The sequence below is a fragment of the Sorex araneus genome, chromosome 5 (genome assembly GCF_027595985.1).
Source record: "Sorex araneus isolate mSorAra2 chromosome 5, mSorAra2.pri, whole genome shotgun sequence".
In the NCBI taxonomy this organism is placed as follows: domain Eukaryota; kingdom Metazoa; phylum Chordata; class Mammalia; order Eulipotyphla; family Soricidae; genus Sorex; species Sorex araneus.
The window spans coordinates 174,421,670-174,442,642 of NC_073306.1; the positions used below are offsets into that span (position 1 = coordinate 174,421,670).

Below are 20,973 nucleotides of genomic sequence, written 5' to 3' on the forward strand. Positions count from 1 at the left end.
CCTCCCACCCTCCCGCCCTACCCCCCCACCCCTCCCCACCTCTGTGGTAGGGCATTCCCCCTTGTTCTCTCTTTCCTTTTGGGGGTTGTGGTTTGCAAGAGAGGCACTACGTGGCCATCGTGTTTGGTCTATATTCTATTTTCAGGGTGCATCTCCCATCCCGTGCACTCATCTGTGGAATATAAATCAAAATAACAGAATAAGAGACCAACACCCAAGAATAGTAGAGATAAGTACCAGGAGGTTGGCTCCTTGGCCTGTCTTAAAACAGGCTTCTCTTCACCCAACTATATAAAATGTTGCATGTTGCATGTTTCCCCCCACCCCAGCTCAAGAAAATTACATTTGGGAACACATGGGCCAGATGTCCTCAGCACCCAGGACAGTCTGTGTTTTCCCTGAGGTCAGGAGGTGTGAGTACCCTGGGAGCCCAGAGCTCCACCCGAGCCCCCAAGAAACTGCCTGAACCTGCGAGGACCCCACTTGACAAGTGGAGCCAAGATTCCCAGGGGCTCTGCAGGTTAGGGGAAGCAAAGCTCCCCTCTGTTGGCCATTCTTGGGGTGCATCCACCCTCCTAGGTGGGGGTGGGCGGACTCCTCCACCCCCTGCTCGCCCCAGGATCCAGAAAGGTGGCATACAAACAGTTCTTCAGGCCTGCACCACCCTCTTCCCTCACCCTTGCAAAGACCCTGTGGCAGATCTCGGCAGCCTTCACTGACTCATCTCCCTTGTTATGACCTTGCACAATGACCCTTCTATAGATGGGAGGATGTGTCTGGGGGTGGGGGTGAGGCAAGGAGGAGGCCAAGGGCAGATGGAGAGCTCCGTGTTGCTGTTCTTATTATTCTTTATCACAGCCCCCGGAATCAAAACCCATACCATGCGCAAGTTTTGACACTGAGTCACACCCTGCAAGTTAAACCTGGTCAATTCAAAGGTGACTTTGTCAGGGCGGCTTGACGTGTTATTTTCTTGGACACCTTAAAAATATAAGTATATGCAAATTTAGTCATCCTAAGTTCCACAAAGATCAGACGTAGGTTTGTATTTTCCTTTTTGGCTTTGGGGTCAAACCCAGCGGCGGTGGGCTCAGGGCTGGCTCCTGGCTCTGTGCTCAGGGATCACTCATGGCACTGGAGACCATACACAATGCCAGGGACTGCACTAAGGTCAAACAGTGCAAGGCAAGCCTCTCACCCCTGTGCTATCTCCCTGGTCCCACAGGTGTATGTTTTTATGCAGCTGTTCTGAGTGCAGAAGGAAGGAGTAAACTCCAGGTGGATTACTCGGTGCTTGGGAGGTCTGGAGAAACAGCAGCCAAGATCAATCGTGTACTCCCTCCCGAGGAGGTGCCTGGCTCTCTGTTACACAGTGGCACTAGCAATGGCTCTGCTCTGGGCATGGAAGGATTGGGCTCATGGTCTAACGAAGCAGACAGATTTTAAATATTAGATTACATTTTCACTAGGACCCAAATCCCATCAACTGAACCATGCAAATAGAGAGAGAGGGTTGAGGGAGGCTGTGTGGAATCTCACTTCCGGGTTTTTGTTCTTTTTTTAGTAAAAATCAAAGGATGGTATTGATTGGGAATCTTCAATTCTAGCACCCTAGCAGTTTTCATTCAGTTTAATCCCATAATCCCATTCAAGACCTGAACTTGTGTTTACCGTTTGCATTTTAATCAGCATCATCCCAACTGATTTACAGCTTATACACCTTTAGCACAAACCAATGAAAGGAGCAAATATGAAAGAAAGGCTTAGAGTTGAATTGTCTTGAAAAAACTATTTGAATATATCTGCTTGTTGTCCCACAGAACACTCAAGTTTTAGTCACACTGATAAACCACATCAGGGTATAGACTTCCAAGAGAAAACTCTGACTTAGGAACAAGCATGGTTTATTTTCTTAATTGAAGGATAAACCTGTACTATGTTGAGGAAAAAAAAACATTATGTAATGTGCTACATTATGAAGATAATGTATTAAAGTGCACTCTGAATGTCAGAGAATACCATCCAACATCTCTTGCCTGCAGTTTTTCCAAGTGCTTTATTCTGAATTTGTATTCAGGATTGATAAGTGCTAAAATAACAACAGCAACCCTGGCTGTTGAATTGCTCCTCTTCTTTGGTACCTTAAAATATTGGAAGAGTCTTTAATATCAATACATTGTCGAGCGATGAAAAATATTACCATTACTCTTGGTGAAAAACAGCCAATCTTTCCACTTACTACATAATGCAGTCAGAATACTTTAGCTTTCCAGACAGAATATAATTAGAAATGCAAGGGCTGTGCGATGCCCATTATCGCCAAGAAATGGAGAAAAGTTCTGTTTTCATATGAACACAATTGAATGGCCACTGATCCACGATTCTTAATGAGCAAAGTGTGAACATGTGTTTTGAATTTTTAAAACTGTTTTGTCTCCCACGTACCCCCTCCCTCTCCCATCACGGAGTGTTCCACTTAAGGGCCAGAGAGATAGTACACAGGGTAAGGCACTTGACTTGAGTGAGGTTGACCCGGGTTCGATCCCCGGCACCACATATGGTCTCCCAAGCACAACAGGGATTGATCCTTGAGCAGAGAGCCAGAGGAAACCCTGAACACTGATGGGTATAGCCCCAACTGCCCCACCTCCCGCCCCCAGAAGAAAAAAAAAAAACAGGGGCTGGAGCAATAGCACAGCGGGTAGGGCGTTTGCCTTGCACGAGGTCGACCGGGGTTCAATTCCCAGCATCCTATAAGGTCCCCTGAGCACCGCCAGGGGTGATTCCTGAGTGCAGAGCCACGAGTAATCCCTGTGCATCGCCAGGTGTGACCCAAAACGCAAAAAAAAAAAACCAAAACAAAACAAAACCCAAAACCTAAACCCAGAATGTTCCACGTAAGAGACGGCAGGGAAGTAGAAAATGTGCATGTTACAAAATCTGCCTACTTTATGCCTAACCTCTCAAAAATGAAATGCCCCAGAATGCTAATAAATCGCCGTCAGCAGGCACTCACAAAAATGATCCCTTCTCTCTCATGTATGTTGCTTTTTGTGCAGGCGGTGGGGAGATAAACTCAAACCCCCAGTTGTGCCTAGTCTGACTCCCAAATCTGAACCCCTGATTATTTTTTTAATTAAATTTCATTGCTAGAAATTCTTCTGAATTTAAGTGGTTTAATCCATCCCTAATCTGATAAGTGACTAGGAAGAGGGATGGCAACTTGGCAATCAAACACAGACTCCCCACTTTAATGTCCTTCTTTGTGAGGGAAGCCGGAGTGGGATTTGCCCATCAGAGCATATCCCCAAGAGTATTCTGTTTCTAAGAAGGAGATCACAGTCGTTGAGATTAGTGTTAACCTTTTGATTTTAGTCCAGTGAAGGGTGAAATATATTAATATTAAAAATGCAGCAGTTATAAAAAAAATGTTGTGACCTAATATCACATCTCCATACATTCTCCCTACCAGGAGGATTCTCAACTAGTTCAAAATCGAGAATTCTCTGGAAACATTCATGTAACTTCTTTTTTTAAGAGGGGACTTCATGGCAGAGAAAATAGAAGTTAGCAAATGAAAGCCTCACCCTTGTCTTCAATCAATGAACTATGCCTTTTGAAAAAAAAAAATGCAATCCACCCCCCACCCCTTAATGGCAAACATCAACACCGCGAAACAGAATGCGATTTTTCTAAATAAATAAATCAATGATGTGTCAAAAATTAACAGATGAGTTAATATACTTGGTGCTATCAAAACCAGATGGTGCTTCCTAATATTCATCCTGCTCAGTCAATCCCTGAATATTTTCTGGACCATCGGTATATAAAATAGGATGCTGCTATTTGTGATGGCAAACAAAAGCAATCATGCCTGCCAAGCACATACTATAACAGGCAGCATTTCAGCTCTGCTAGACAGAAAGTAATTAGAATGCTTTTAATGTCCAAAAGAATGATGCTGATAGGCTGCCACAGATGTGTAGATTTATGAATATTTATATGGTGGTTTATAGCTGACACTTTTATCAGTTGAAGAAGATAAAATATCTGCCTGACTCAAAAGCTTGACAGTCAGGTTAATAAAATCTCATTAAAGAGAATGACCTATGCAATTATATAGGATTTATTGTAATTCATTTTTGATTGTACTCTGCTTAAAGATGCAATTTCCCATTTCCTGATGCCAAATTTAGGCTGCATATCAAGATCTACGTGGGTTTTAACTCTAAGCCTCCCACAGAGGAAAAATATGCCTTTAAAACCATTGTATATTATCCCTTTTAAGGAAAATTATACTCTTCATGAGGTTTTATAAGAATGTGGGAAAAATCTATTTTTAATCACATATTTCTCCTCTCAATGGTTTATGGACCTTAATGGCAAGGAAGAGTCACTTCAAACCCTTTCATCTTCCACCGCCTTGACTCTGGACTCTCAGTTATCTCGCTTCTCTCGCCTGATTCACTTTATCACATGGGTCTTTTGAAGAGTTTCAATTGATGAGGCAACCCTCCATATTTCAGTAACATTGGGGGGGGGGGCGGGTGCTCAAGCCAGACTCTTCCCTAGACCTATAGGAGTGAGGGTGGGGCTGAAATGGTTCCTGGCCTGTTCCCAAGCTCATTGGTTCAAAGTGGAACCACTCATTCCTCCAGGAGCCAATCAGCTATTCAGGTTCCTGTCCCTCTCAAGGCCATTCACATTACCTAGCCTGCTAAGAAATGGGTCTGTCCACCAACAGGCAACATCATGACCACAACCCACAATTCTGTTTTCTGTTTGGTCTGTGCCTTAACTATGCTCATTGCCTACCATGCTTTTCCAGTCTTTCCAAGAAGCTCATGACATCCTACCCTCGGTGCCATCAGGCATATTGCTCCACCACCTTTTCCAAGAATGAAAAAGGGAAGCCTTGTGAATCAAGAGAACTAAGAAATAAGACAGCATTGACCGGGCATCAACAAAGGTTCTGTTCACCTATTTAGATTCAGTGAGGGTGTGACTTCCACATGAGGGCAGAAAACCAACGAAGCACGATATCAAAAAGCACTGTAGGATGGTACTCGGGAGATGGGGCTGTGGCTTAGCAGTAGAGCACGTGACTTCCATGCGTGAGGCCCTGGGTTCAATCCCCATCACTGCAGTAAGAAGCAACAAAAAAGCAAGAGAATATTTAATATGAGGAAGGGAAACCATACCACTCTCACTCGACAAATTCAGAGTTAACAGGAAATTGCCAGGCTGAGAGGGACTATGAAAATGATAGAAATTCTTGAGAAGAGGAGCAAGACGAGGGGAAAAAAATCAAGTTAAAACTACAGAAATGGAAAAGAGAGGAGGAAAGAGATTCTTGTGAGTGTGGAACACTGCTAGACAGCAAGATCTGAAAGGCAAAAAGCAAGATGTGACTAAACTGAACTGGACCAAGCAAGGAGTCAGGAAAGTAGAGAAAATGGAAAAAGGGCTCAAACTTCTGAAAAAGAAAAAGATGTAGCAGAGCTGGAAGGTAAGCCCAAGGGCGTGAACAAAAAAGGGAAAAAATGGTTAAGATTCCATACAGAAAACACACAAAACATTAAGAAAAAAAAAGGAAGAAAATAAGGTAAGCGAGTGAGTAGACTACCGGAGAAATATAAAAATAAGAATATAAAAAACAACATACAGCGAAAAAACTGGGGAAAACGGAACCAACAGACTCCCCAAACAACTCAGGACACCTCTGTAAGAACCCCACTCCAAGCCATGGAACATCTCCAAGAGATCAGGAAGGTATGACAAAACAAGTCTTCACTATAACCTGTAATTAGATTTTCTTTCTCAAAACCCATCCTTCATGTGTCAAAATATTGACAAACAGCCCGACACAGGCGCCGGCACCTATAACTCATTTACAGACAAAGCGCATTTAGGATGAGAAAAGGCCTTGGGTTCACTGACATGCATTATTCTGGGGGCTCCGAAGTGCCAGCAAAGGCCTTGGCAAGAACTTGAAAGTTTTCAGTTCTACCCAGGGGAGGTCCGGCCCAGGGACTTTGGGCAGAGCCCGCACGCCAGGGCCTTTCCCCCGCCCCCCACGCCCTGCCCCGCGGCTGGACCAGTTACTGCCTTTTTCGGGGGGAGGAGGGGAGGCGGGAGGGGAGCCCTCGGCCCCTGGTCTGGTACCCGGGGCGGGGCGCTGCGCACCAGGCCTTCCTGCAGGTCAGAAGCTGAGGGGAAGCGCAGGACTAAGCGGCAACAGTGTCTATTCAGATGGGGCTGGAAGCGGATGCGCGCTGAGGGCCCCCCGCCCCCGAGCTCCGGGGGTGCGGACAAGTGGACCACCGGAGGCCAGCGGAGGCCAGCGCCCGTGCCTGGGCAGGAGCGGGCAGCCGGGGGTCTTACATCCTGGAGCTGGGACGCCGGGGTGGCAAAAGCGCAATGAGACCCCCGAGAGAGATGGGCAGAGGCAGCAACGCCTTCCCCCAAACACCAGCTCAGAGAGCCAACGGGAGCGCGCAGAGCGCCAGGATCCGCCCCCCCTCCCGGCCCCCCAAAAAGGGGGAAAAAGCAGATCAGAAGGCACAAAAGTCAAGAGAAGGATAAAACACACGCAAGGAAAAGGGGAGCGCGTATAAAAGTGGGCCGGGGGAGAAGTGAGCTCCCGGCGGGGCAGCTCCCGTTCCCGCTATCACACTCCGGGGGGGCGAGGGATGGACACTAGTGGCGCGTGATCCCAGCGCCGGGGACGCCTCCCCGTCTCCCGCCCGAAGACGGCCTCCCGGTGGCCACCACCGCGCCGGCTGATCGGGCTCCAACAGGGCTGGAGCGGCAGAGCCACCTGTTAGGCTCGGCGCGCGCGCCGTCGATGCCCGAGACCGCGGTGGCCGAGGCTGCAGAAGTTGCAGCCCGCGCCGTCGCGAGGCCAACACCCTCTCCCGGTGCGCGTGAGGGCGAGCTGGCCGCGGGTGCCCAGCCGTCTCTTCCAATGCCCCCTACCTGCGCCCCGACACACATACACACACACACAGACACACACACAGACACACACACGCCCCCACCTCCCCCGCCGCCGGAAAGTTGCGTCCGAGAGTTGCTGGTACCTGCGCTCAGCTCCAGGCTGCAGCCGTCGCCGCCCGTGCTGCTGCTGCTGCTGCTGCTGCTGCTGCTGTTGCTGCTGCTGCTGCTGCTGCTGCTGCCGCCGCCGCCGCCGCCGCCCGCGGCCACCGCCGGGCCCGGGCCGTACCTGACGACGGCGGCGAAAGAGGAGGACGACGAGGCGGCGGGGGCCGCGGGCGGCTGCGCCCCCGAAGTCCTCAGGTGGCCCTGGGACGCGGCGGGCGTGCAGGACGGTGACGACGACGACGCGGCGGCGGCCCGGCCGGGCCCCGGGGGGTAGGAGCTCTGCGCCGGGAACGGCGGCGGCGGCGGCGGCTCGCTGCTGCTGATGGAGACGGCAGAGAGCGGCGGAAAGGGCGGCGGGGGCCGGACGTGCGGCAGCTCCACCAGGGTGGGTCGCTCGTAGCGCTTGGCCAGCGCCGGTCTCTTGCTCGGGAAGGTCTTGAGGACGCTGTAGGGGCTGCGCTGCTTGTAGATTTTGGGCACGCTGGGCCCCTCCTCCGCCGGCTGCATCTCCTCCTCCATCCCGCGCCCCCGGGCCGGTGCCCGCTCGCACGCCCCCTCCTCCCCGCCCGGCGCCGGGCTCCGAGGGTGCCGCCGCCGCCGCCGCCGCCGCCCGCCCGCCGGCGCTGCCCGGGTGCGCGCGAGTGGGAGGAGGGTGTGTGTCGTGGGTGCCGTGGCCGCCGTCGCCGCCGCCACTGCCGCCTGTCGCCGAGGCTGGCATCGCCGGGCCCCCGCGCGGGGGGCTGCCGCCCGAGCGCTGATTGACAGGCGGCCTCGCCAATGCCTGGAGGGAGAAAGGAGTTAAAGAGCAAGTGTTTAGGGTAATATCTGCTAATGATAATGGGGGGCGGGGCCCTGGGGAGGGCTGCCCGCCGGTCGGGGGCGGGGGGCGGGGTGGGGTCGTGAACCCCCGACGTGGGGGTGGAATGTGGAGTGGGATGTGGGGAAGCGGCGAGCCAGACCCTGAGGGCTCCTCTGGTTAACAGGTGCCCAAGGTGGGGGGGGGGGTGGCCGGGGTCTGGCCAGGGTGAGAGCACCCCAGATGCGGAGTCCTCCGAGCTTCTGCGAGGGTGGGGGGAGGGTGAAGAGTCCAGCTTCGGAGAAGAGGGGCTCCAGGCCACCCGTCCAGCTCGACCTCCAGCTCTCAAGGTTGCAAGTAGGGGTTAGAGGTAGCTGGGGGCGGGGACAGGGGCGGGGGCTGGAATTAGGATCAATTCTTTCCCTGTCCTGGTAGAGGACACCACTCTCTTGCTGGGTGGGGGGAGGCGGGGAGCACTCACCCCATCATCAGGAAAGAACATCTCAACCCCAGTTGCTGCGCAGTATTGGCGTGGCCGAGCTGGTGGGGGTGGTCCGGGCTGGGGGAAGGTCCTGAGCTCTCGGCAGCGGGGCTTGGGAACTCTCGTGCGGGTGGTAAGAGGGCACGGGGCTTCCGACGTGCACCTTCTTTCTTTAGTTCCCTCTAGGGGCCCGGAGACTGCATAACAGAATCTTTCCCCTCCCATCGCACAGATGAGAACACCGAGGCCCCAGTGACTAGCGCCTGGGGGCAGATGCCTCTTGGGAGTGTGTGTGGCTGTCCTGGGACTTGACTCTTGAAATCTGATCTCCTCACTGGTGTTTGGAGAAGGTAGACTTTGTGCGACTCAAGGACCCCCTCTGGGACCTGAGCTGCTGAAAATAACCTTGGGTTATTTAATGTATGTATAGCACAGCGGGTGGTCCTTTGCCTTGCACGCCGCCTGACCTGGGTTCGATTCCTCCGCCCCTCTCAGAGTGCCCGCACGCTACCGAGAGTATCCCGCCTGCAGGGCAGAGCCTGGCAAGCTACCCCTGGCTATTTGAAATGCCAAGAACAGTAACAAGTCTCACAGTGGAGACGTTACTGGCGTCTGCTCGAGCACAAATCCATGAGCAACGGGATGAGAGTGATACAGTGATATGCTTGCAGCCAGTTGCTGCGTCTGGGTCTGAGCTGAGTCAGCCTGCCTTCTAGTGCAAAGCTCCCTGGCTTGGAGGAGTCCCCCGGGAACAGGTGTCTTCTAATCTAACCCCACCTGCCTCTCCCAGTCATCAGTTGCCAATTCCTTAGGCCAACACCAGCCCTATTCTCCCCACCGCCACATCTTGATTCTCCAGAGTAGATTTCCTTGGTGTATGACCCTGATTTATCCACTTGGAAGTTATTTTTCAGAGCTTTCCATTTAGTCCCTGCGAAAGTGGCCTGTTTTCTTCTTTGGGGGCTCAGGTCTTTGGCCTTTCGTTTTCTGGGATCTCCTTTCGGAAGCTTCCTTCTCTCAGCCAGTTGAGCTCCTGTGTGCCACCACCCTAGATCACCCCCCCACCATCCCTGTCCCCCTGCTGTGGTTCCCCCCTTCCATTTATTAGAGTTGAAATAAATAATGCCATAAATAAAAGTATTTGGGAGTCCAGGAACTGTCAAGGCTGATTAGGGCATAGAGGACATTTTCTTTCTCATTATGCAAAAGCATTTCATGGGGAAATAAAAGAGGTTTCATTGTAACTCATGCATGTCATATTTCAAGGAATTCAAGATATTAATCATATTTAACATTATTTGCAACGTTTCTCCCTGGCTTCTGAAAACTGCTAAATGAGGACACGTGGATCATCCGGGAAAAAGGAGACAGGCATGAGAGGGACAGCTAAGAAATAATGAAATGCTAGTGAAAGACAGGGAGAGAGAATGAGATGCCAGAGATGTTTCTTAGGCACATAAGTGAGAAATGGTGCTGCTTCTTCTGAGAGAGACAGCCAAAATGGAATGATACACTGGAGGAAATAAATGATAACAAACCTCCCCACACTTTTCTTTCTATAAAGCTGTTCTGAATTTTGCATCAAAGTGTTTCCCTCCTACTTTACTCCCAGATAATTTGCCAGTAGTCCTGAAAAGGCGTTTGAAAAGAGATTTGGCTGGTGGTACTATAGTGAGAGGCTTGGAAGGGAGAAATTCATCACTCTTTCCTTGAAGATGAAAACTCTAAGATCTGGGAACTTTCTCATCCACTTAGATCTTTACCATTTATACACCCAAAGATATAGGTAACAGTACTTCTGTCATATTTCACCACCTAAGGGGATATGGCATCCTTTACATCAAAGTGATTGATTCTTGGGGCTAGAGACATAGAACAGGGGTGTAAGGTACTTGCGTTGCATGCATTGGATCCAGGTTAGCTCACAGGTATTGCATATGGTCTGCCAGCACTGACAGAAGCACGCACTGAACTAAGCCAGCCAAATGTGGCTCAAAAAACAAACAAATTAAAATTGGTTGCTTCTGGGGCAGTAGGTAGGGTCTTGCCCTGAATGTGGTCAACCCGGGTTCCATCCCCTGCACTCCATGTGGCTTAGACCAGGAGCGATAACTAGAGTGAAGAGTCAGGAGTAAGACCTGAGTACCACAGGCTGTGACCCCCCCTTCATTCCCCAAAGTGGTTACTTCTCAGTATAGAAATAATAAAATTAATGATTTCACAATAACAACAAAAGCCCCCAAAGGAAAAATCCCAGATATTTAAAAATAATGAGCTTCCAGATCTTGAGGCCATCAATAACCTGCTTCTGTCCATCAGCTATCAGATAGTGACAAAAGTCTTTCAGGTTGTGTAGGATGAAATCTTTGTAAGGAATTACTCTTATCTAAACACAAGACAAAACCCAAAACAAATTACAAAAATCAAAATTACAAAGTACAACACACATACACATACACACACACACACACACACACACACACGCACACACCAAACCCAAACTGAACTGTGAACTTCTTAAACCAAGTGGCTATTTATGTACTGGGTGATTTTTTTGATTGGCAGCCTGTCAATTCCTTGAGCCAGGCAGAATATAGCTTTTAAATAATAACTCAGCCATGGGAAATGCTTTTTATTGCACCAATTTCAATGATATTTAATGAGCTTCTGATTGACTGTTTGATCTCCCAATGTTTTGTGCTACTTTTAATTCATTTCGTATAATAGGGAAAAAAAAAGTAATTGGAATAAAATTTTGTGACAAGATAATGACCTTCCACTTTGAAATTAAATGTCTGATTAGCTTCAACATTTTAATGCCGAGATGATATTGCAGCAAAAACAGGGGTGTGCACACTGTCGCTCGGGGAGAAGGCGATGAACGAGAGTTCGCCCTTGCCTTTCACATGGCTCAGACAGGGTGTGGTCGCAAGAAGCTCAGAGATGTGTCCTCCTCTTGGAGACCAGATCTGCCTTTCCTTCTGGGACAGAGCCTATGCTCACAGCGTTCCCAGGACCCTGCGAATGGTTGTATAAACCATCCATCAATAACCCCAGGAGTGGGACCCTATGTACTTCAGCAGTGTCAGCACCCAGGGATGTTCTCAACAAATACTTACGGAATGCCCCTCGACGCAATTGCTACCATTCTAGGTTCTGGGAGACGTAATAAGGAACCCAATCCCAGAGTTCTTTTATGGAACTGGGGTGGGTAGACTTAAACTAGCTAGCTGTCTGTTTGGAAATAATCAGTTTGGGTTATAATCAAGAAGGCATTTGTTTGAACATAGGAATTGTGATTGGTGTGTGCCTTGGTGCATACCAGGGGAGGGTCTCTGTTTACTGGGGCACTGGGAAGATGCACACGGGAGTCAGCTCCATGAGTCAAGCACTACCCTCTTCACCCCTCCCCATCTCTCTGGCCCCACCCTAAGAGAGTTTAAAGCTTTAAGCGAGGGAGCGATCTAGGTAAGCTCAGGATCCGGTTTGAAACTTGTGGATTAGTTGACACATCTTCAGGCAGAAAACTACAGGGTGGAGACTTTTGTCTCAATTGGTTGGTGACCTTTGTGTTTCCTCCTTACTAAGGGGAGGACAGGCAATAACTGGTTTTTGTTATGGAGTCACACCTGGCAGTGCTGAGGGTTGACTCTCAACTCTGTGCTCAGGTATCAGTCCTGGTGGAGCTCGGGGGACTCTAGGCAGTGTCAGCCATCAAACCAGGCATGGGGGTGGTGGTGTGCGAGGCAAGTACCTTACCCCGTACCTCCTTCGTGACCCCTGTATTTTTGTTTTTGTTTTATGTCTTAGGGAGAAATCACTGAGTAGTCACTGTTTCACAGCAGCTGACGGGGAGGGAGCTGGTTGCCTGCCGCCTGAGGATGCTTATTCTTGCTTTTCCCCTCGAGTCTCCACAGGGCCACCCGAGCATCAGATGGAGTGAGTCTGATTCCAAGTAGGTTCTAACTAACCGAACAATATTGATATATTTGTATGACTCACATACTTATGTCGCAGACCCTCAGTATATTAGACAGCTATCAGTCTGTGGTGTACACAGATATCATACAGCGTTGGCGGTAGAATTAATGATAGCAAGACGAAGGGAGGGATGTTAGGTTTGATTGAGTGACTTGAGAAGACCTCTCAGAGAAGTCCTAAACAGACCTTTGAGAACACCTGCTCTGGGGGTGAACGCAGGCGAGGAAGCCAGCGTGAGGAGAGCAGGCCAGGCCTGGGGGACAGCCAAAGTAGGTATAACGTGGCAGCGTGAGACTGGCATCAACAGTGGGCTGCCAGAGAATGAGTGTTCTGAGGAAGGGCCAGAATGAAGAGATGAGGCTCCAGAGGTGCCCAGCAGCTATGGCTGGGCAGGACCTTATATACCTGATGAAATGGTTGGAGTTTATTTTATTTATTTACTTATTTATCACTGGATCACTGTCACTGTCATCCCATTGCTCATCGATTTGTTCGAGCGGGCACCAGTAATGTCTCTCATTGAGAGACTTATTGTTACTGTTTTTGGCATATCAAATACGCCACGGGTAGCTTGCCAGGCTCTGCCGCGCAGGCTCGATACGCTCGGTAGCTTGCCGGGCTCTCCGAGAGGGGCGGGGGAATCGAATTTGGGTCGGCTGAGTTTTTTTTTCAGAAGTGGTATTGATGGATAATATGGAAACTCAGTTTCTAGCTTCCGTATGATCAAGCTCAATGCTCATATCATTTTCCAAAAAGGCTGGACCATCAGCGTTCCCACCAATAATGAAAGAGAATCCTTTTTCCCCTACATCCGCGCCAGCATTGGTTGTTTTTGTTCTTTTTGATGTGTACCTTATCTCTGTGTGTGAGATGATATCTCATTGTTGTTTTGATTAGCATCGGTTGCAGTTTATTTTAATTTTGATTCCCCTTTCTCTTCCCTCTTATGGCCTTGTTGGGATAACTGGGGAGGGGGTTGGTTCACACTCATTCTTGGTGGGGCTGTCAACCTCATCAGGTTTCATGCTTGCACCCTTGACTCGGGTACTTCCCTGGAGTCTTACTTCTTTAGCCTGCGCTTCTACACTTGCTCTCCAGGATTTGAACTCCTTTAGTTGTGGTGCTCACACACATTCTGGTTGTAGGGCTTGCCAAGGGTCTTTTCAGTTCTCACACCTATGCTCACAAGGGTTGCATTCCTGGCCACAGTGCTCACATATATTCTAGTCGCAGTATTTGCTGGAGGGTGAGGTGTCTGACCATTTATTCGAGTGCCTAATGCACCTGATTGCAGTGTGGTCTGAAGTCAATTGGGGCACAAGGGATCAGAGACGACAGAGATGCCAGAGCACCTGCACATGTGGTAGCACCTGTACTTGAACTGTTGTTCTCACATTTACAAGATGGAAACTTTGCTACTGGGCTAAGCCCTGGGTTTGGGATTTGTTTTAAATGAAATGGGATGCTTTGAGGGAGATAAGCTGGGGGAGTGACATACATGACATAACATCCTGAAAAGATCATTTTCAGGAAATGTAACTTCATGACTCTCATTCAGACCAGGAAAAAAAAAGATGTTAAAGATTTCATTTAACTTGCTTACCATCCTCTGTATTCAAAGAAAAATTTTGAAAAAACACAAATTGATGTAAAACAAAAGAACATTGAATTGAATGTATCAGTGATTTGGGGGGATTCCAGGGCAAGGTGTAGGGGAGTTCTTCCATTCAGGCCGGTTTGGGCAGCTTTCACCTAAACTTCCTCCCCTCTTCCCTTCCCTTTGTGGCTGTGGTTGTCTTGCTGTCAGGGGGTAGCTTACTTGGTTGTGGGCTCCTGGTGTGTGTGTGTGTGTGTGTGTGTGTGTGTGTGTGTGTGTGTGTGTGTACCCCTGATTCAGTCCACACTTGCTGGGAGGGCACAGGGGATGACACACTTCAGTCTGGATCTGGGAATTGCATGGAGGGGTGTGTAGTGATGCTTGGGATGGAATTTCAGTGCAGGGACGGCTCTACCACAAAACCCCATTCCCCAACCACTTGAATTTCCAGAGCTGTGAACATAGGGGTCAGGGTGGATCTCAAACACCTCTTTTAAGCGTTGCCAGTGTTACCCTGGGAACTCACCAAGTAGTTCCAGGTTAGCCCTGGCAGTTCTCTGGCACTGTGGGGCCTGAGCATCACCGAGTCCACAAACCTTAGGGGAGATTCACTGGCCCAGTTGGCCAAGTATTGCTGGGAGGGACCCTCCAGCTCCCTGAGCACTGCTAGGGAGGTTCCCCCCAAACAACAACAAACAAAATTATAAACAGAGTTCAAAGATGACGAAAGAGTAGAATCAGATAACCAGGCAGGGGTGTTACATACAGACAGTGCATGCATCTAATGCATAGCTTTCACTGAGATGTAATTTCTTTTCTACAATGCTTTTTTTTTTAATAATTTTTTTCTTTTTGATTGTGTTTGTTCTTGATGCTTTAGGGTTATTCCAATGCATTAATGGGTAGCAGTGCTCAGGATATGATGCCAGGGATTGAACCTGGGCTTTCTGCATGCAAAGCATGTGCTTCGGTCTTTTGAGTTCTGGCTCTGGAAAAAAAATATCCATCCTTTAGAAATAACTACAGAGTCACCAGAAATTGTAAATATAGTACAGAAGGATCCCAGATAATAATTCATTCATCTCCTATAATGGGTGCGTCTTACATAACACTAGCTCTATAATGGGATGGTGAAATCTATGGCATCTTTTGTGATTTTTCTACCTAGTTTAATGCTTTCAAGGCACCACACATTATTTCTCCACCAGTTTGGTCTCCCCCCGCTACCTCTCTGTCTATGTAGAGTGAGGGTTAGTGTTGGGTCATAAACATCTGTGCTCAGGACTTATTCCTGACTCTGTGCTATGGGATCCCTACTGGTAGTACTGGAGATTAAAATGAGGTCAGCTGTGTGCAAGTCAAATGCTTTAACCCTGGTATTGTCTCTCTGGACCCTCTCCTTTTTATTGTTGAGTAGTGCTTCATGGTATGTGTGTCCCTGCTTTGTTCCACTTTTCACCTCTCGTGGAACATGCAGGTTATTTTCAATTTGGAGCAATTACAGAACTTCTGTGTGCATTCAGTGCCAAGTTTTATGTGGATCTAAGTATTTTCCTCTGGGAATACATAGATAAGATCACATTGCTGGGTCACTCTAAAATATTATAGAAAAATGTTTCTGCTTTGGGGACTATGGATGGAAGAGGATTAGGTTGATCACAGGGAGACAATTTATTATCAGGGATGTGGCTGGGGGTAGGGCACTTGCTCTGAGCATGGGTGTTTATGTCCCAAGACCAGCACATGAAGAGGACCTGGGTTTGATTTGTAGCACTGCAAAGACCAAAGCCCAAACCAAAGGAACAAAAGCTAAATCCCTGTGTCTGAGACCACTTGTTTTCCAGATACAGGTTAAGAGATGCATTTAGTATGACATTTTTTAGAGTGGGCAGTTCTGTGCTCCATTCGGGAGCACTGGAATGATCCAACGGATAGTGATAATCTTGGGTGCAATGAGGTGGACACTTTCTGTTCACTTAAAGAAAGTAGATATTCAGGGGTCCTTGGGTGGACTCTTTTTCTTGAAAAAGGTACTGCAGGTTAACAAGTTTTGGAGCGTCTGTTTGGAACTAGAGTTGGCTGCACGCAAGGCAGATGTCTTAATCTCTAGACTATCTCACTAGCCCCAATTGAAAAAAGAGAAAAGAAACTTGTGGTGGATTCTAGGGAACCGTCCTTTTAAAGAGTAGTGGGGAAGGATAGTCATTTTCAGTTTGGAGTAGCTACAAAGAAAGCCTTTTTGTTGTTGTTTTATTTGTGCCTCACCCAATAGTGTTCAAGAATTAGTTACTCCAGACTCTGTGCTCAGCTTCTCAGAGGACCATAAGTGGTGCTGGGGATTCAAACCTGAGTCAGCTGCATATAAGACAAACACCTGAATCCCAGTACTATCTCTCTAGCCCCCTAATAACTATTTCCCCCCTCAGATATAGGATTTTCTGTTCAATAGAATTAAAAAACATCTTTTAGCAGCAAGTATCAGAAACCCACTTAAATGGATTTTGTGCAAAGGTGCTTTTGGGTCACGTGGCACAAGAGCTAGAACTGGTGACAGAAGGAACGGACATGTGGCATGAACAGAAGCCCGCCTGTCTGCAGTTCATATTTCCTCTTTGCTCTGTGCTAATTAATTGGTGGGCATTGCCTTTGTGGTGCACATCTGTAATTGTGTCTTCAGTAACTGTGTCTTGAGAGGAGAGACAACAACTCTTCTACCGGTGCCAACAAAATTCCAGGCTAGACCATCATCATCAGTTGGGCTTTGGTGATAGATTTGTTCATTAACCCTCTTCCAGTATTAAGTTGATTGGTTTAAGGGAATGTGTTTCACTCACATCTTCAATGCTCATGAGATACTCCTTGCTCTGTGCTCACTGGTCCCTCCTGGGGTTTCTTGGTGGGGGGGACCACGTGATGCTGGGGATTGGACCAAAGCTGACCACACATAAGGCAAATGCTGAACCCCTGTACTATTTCTACAGTCCCCACCCTTCCAATTGTAAGACATTGAAGCTATTTCTCTTAAGGGGAAGAGAACTAAAGAGGTAAGCACGGAAGAGACCAGAGATACAGCTTCACGCAGTGAAGCACCTGCTTTGCTATAGGAGTGAGGCCCTGGCATGGCAAAACAGACCAAGAATTGAAGAACTTTCCTCAAAGTGGCAATATTGAAATGAACATAAGTTTAAATTACATAGGTAAGTCTGAGACAGTCAGTGAAGAGCACCTATCCTATGTGTATGAGGCCTTGGGCTTGATTCCTAGCACTGAGTGGTCCTCTGAGCACTTGAGGAAGTAAGTCCTCTGAGCAGCAAGCTAGGAATAGCTCTTGAGCACCACCAAATGTGGCACAAAGCTCAAAATAAATAAAGTAATATACCTTGCCAGGCTTACCCTATTTAACTTAATTCCCCTTCTCCCCTCCCCTCCCCTGCCATCCCCTCCCCTCCCCTGCCCTCCCCTCCCCTGCTCTCCCCTCCCCTGCCCTCCCCTCCCTTCCCCTTCTCCCTTCTCCTCTCCTCACCTTTCCCTTTCTTCCATTTCCCTTCCTTCCCTTTTTCTTTTTCTTTTCCCCTCTCCTCTCCTCCCTTCCTCTCTTTCCTTTCTTTCCCCTCCCTTCGCCCCTTCCCTACATTTCTCTTTCTCTTTTTCTTTTCACTCTCTCATTCTTTTCTTTTTGCCATACCCAGCTGTTATTGGGTCTTACTCCTGACTCTGTGCTCAGGAATCACTCCTGGTGAGAAGTGGAGGACTGCTAAGGAACGCACCTGGTCAACCCATGTGCAAGGGCACTGTGTGCAAGGTAAGCACCTTACTCTTGTATACTGCCTCTTCAGCCCTGCTTTCCTTCAATTTCTAAAATCATGTTTCATTTCTTTTACTGTGCCAGAGATCAAACCCAGGGGCACACACATGCAAGATTCATGCTTTAGTGTTGAGTTCCATTCCTGGTCTATCCTCCAATTTCTAAAAGAATCCTCCTTTCAAATGGGCTGGAGCAATAGTAGGGCGTTTGCCTTGCATGCAGCCAACCCAGGTTCGATTCCCAGCATCCCATAAGATCCCTCGAGCACAGCCAGGAGTAATTCCTGAGTGCAAAGCCAGGAGTAACCCCTGAGCATTTCCGGGTGTGACCCCCCAAAAAAATAATAAAATAGCTGAAAACAGCATGGATAGGATCATGAACTGATAGGTCTTAAAAGGCAGAAGGAGAAAAGGAGGAAATCATAATCAAAAGAAAGTTGAGAAAATATGGCAACATCAAGTCAAATGGATGATAATCCAGCTTCTAAGAGGAACAGTCTTCAGCAGAAAAATCCATTTCCATTATGTATATTAAAGAACCTTGTGACCTTGGACTTCAAGGTCAATGAGACCCGGAAACAAGATCCTCTGTCTGCCTCCTCCAGTCTCCGGTGCCCCAGGGATCAAACCCAGACGACCTGTGCCAGATAAATACCTCTTCAGCCAACCTCCACTACCTCCACTACCCAGCCACCGCCACGCTCCAGGCTGCTTTCCGATACATCATAAGACACTTAATACCCATTTTTCATAATTTCCGCACCATATTTGATGGGGTTCAAATATAGTGTGAACCATGGGAACACCTGTAAGGGCGATTGGAAGCTGCTCTAAAAGCCCAGCAAGCTACCAAGAGTACCCCACCTACACGGAAGAGCCTGGCAAGCTACCCGTGGCGTATTCGATATGCCAAAAACAATAACAATGGGCTTCATTCGACTGACACTGAAAGAGACCCCAATACGGCAGGCAGCGTAAAGAAGGATGAGTAAGGAGAGGCTGATAAAATCTCAGGGATGAACTAGACTGTTAAAACAAAGAAGGACTAAAATGACTGTCTGGACTTTCAATGCACGTACGCTGGCATCAGAAGCATCCATCAAGGACCTGATGGTGCAAGCGCAGAAGATCAAGTACGACATCATTGGTCTGACCGAAATGAGAAGGCATTGATCACATCACGCCATTTTTGACACTGGAGAAGAACTGTTCCTCAGAACATGCGACAACAAAGGCGTTGGTGGCGTTGGTGTCCTTGTCAACAAAAACTTGGCCATGAGCATTGATTCATTCGAATGCCTAACAACCCGAATCAGACCATTACACTTGAATAAATGTGGCTCACTGCCAGCAGTTTCTATCTTCGTCATCTACACACCAACATCCAACTATGATAAAGAAGAAATTGAGAAGTTCTACATGGAGCTGGAGAAGTTCTGTAAAGAAGACCACACCTTCTACAAGGTCATTGTCAGTGATTTTAATGCCAAGATAAGACTGAGAAGGTCACCCGAAGAACTCCATATTGGGACCCATGGCCTAGAATGGAATGAACAGGGTGAGAGACTGTTTCAGTTCATCATGTTAACCAAGACCATCCATGGTAACTCACAGTTCCAGAAGGCCAAATCTAAACGTCTCCCAGTGGACAGTTCCACAACGAAATCGACCACATCATATTCAATCGAATGTTTTGCCTGAACCATGTCTCTCTTGTCCCAAAATTTCAAACGGGATCGGACCACCGTCTCCTTGTGCAAAATTCTTCACAGAGCGGGGAGAAAGGACTTCAAAGTTTAATTTTAAGAAGAGAACTCCCAGAATGACCACCAACTGGGAGCTCTTTGGCACTATTGCGGCAACGTGGGAAGATGCTGTCATTGACAGTATCTACTAGGAGTACAATTGACTGGTTCAGCACCTCCATGATGGCGCTTCAGTGCCAAAACTCTTTAGTGCCACCTTCGAGAACGTCATGCGATGACTGGAATGGGAAGGAATAGGAGTGAAGATAGACAGTCAGCAACTACACCACCTCTGCTTTGCTGATGACATCATTCTAATAACCCCAAACATTAGCCAAGTGGCACAAATGCTGGCCGACTTTCTCCATGAGTTTGGAAAGGCCGGACTGCAGCTGAATCTCACCAAAACAACGTTCATGAAAAACGAACTAGTCCGTGACGTTCCATTTGCTCTCAACGGAACAAAAATCTCCAAATGCAGCAGCTATGTGTACCTGGGTCGAGAACTAAACATGAGGAACGACTTGGCGCCAGAACTGGACAGGAGGAAGAGAGCAGCGTGGAACGCCTTTAAGAGCATCGAATAAGTGGTTAAGAGGATGAAGAACCTCCGGCTCCGGGCACATCTTTTTGACTCCACCGTTCTTCCTGCACTAACATACGCCTCAGAGACCTGGGCCCTACGAAAACAGGAAGAGAACGCTATTCAGGTATACCAAAGAGGAATTGAAAGAGCTATGCTTGGAATATCATGTTTCACTCAAGTGAGAGAAGGAACTGGAGTTCCGACCTCAATCAATGATCAAGAATCAGGGACGCTGTCTTGTTTGCCAAGGCGTCGAAAATCAGATGGGCTGGACATGTAAGTGATTTAGAGACTACCACTGGACTAGAGCTGTTACCGACTAGATTCCACGGGACGTCAGAAGACCACGTGGCTGCCCACCAACAAGATGGTCGGGCTTCTTTGTCAAAATCCTGAACAAACAGTTTGAGGCTCTTCCTGTTCCTGGGGCGAGTGGATACTATTGGGCTATACTAGCACGTGACAGGGACGAATGGAAAAGTTGCTTGTGCCCGCTTGAGCAAATTGAAGATCGACAGGATGACAAGTGATACAAGTGATATTAAAGGGCCAATGGTATAGCTCAGTGGTAGTCTTACATTCCTGAGGGAGGCCCAGGGTTTTATTCCTGACATGAAAAAAGATCTATTAACACTTTTTTTAAAATCAAGAAACATGAGTTTATAATATAGCTAAACCTCAGGTTACTGAATAATGTTTTGATTTCTGTACATACTACATTGTGATCATCACCATAAGCCTGGTTTCCTTCTACCACAAGGCACTTGATTTTCTTTACCTGTTTTATTCTCCCAGAATCCCTTTTTCCTCTATTAATCACTAATCTGCTTTCTGTATCTAAGAGTTTGTTCTGTTTGTTATTCATTTGCTCCTTTCTGT

General features: G+C 48.0%; 1 protein-coding gene and 1 long non-coding RNA gene across 2 annotated transcripts in view; one reads left to right on the forward strand and one right to left on the reverse strand.

Annotated features, from left to right (window-relative positions):
* Window positions 1–7,715, reverse strand: part of BEND4 (BEN domain containing 4) — a 41,460-nt gene extending 33,745 nt beyond the window's left edge. Inside the window, exon 1 of the mRNA XM_055140131.1 lies at window positions 7,083–7,715. Within this exon, the coding sequence (XP_054996106.1) occupies window positions 7,083–7,623 (541 nt within the window). The 5' untranslated portion in view covers window positions 7,624–7,715. The remainder of the gene's footprint in view (window positions 1–7,082) is intronic.
* Window positions 7,716–7,824: 109 nt separating this feature from the next.
* The window catches only part of LOC129405070 (uncharacterized), a 158,657-nt gene continuing 145,508 nt past the window's right edge, over window positions 7,825–20,973 (forward strand). The window contains exons 1-3 of the long non-coding RNA XR_008630287.1: window positions 7,825–7,922; window positions 12,192–12,336; window positions 17,649–17,761. This is a non-coding gene — a long non-coding RNA (uncharacterized LOC129405070). The remainder of the gene's footprint in view (window positions 7,923–12,191; window positions 12,337–17,648; window positions 17,762–20,973) is intronic.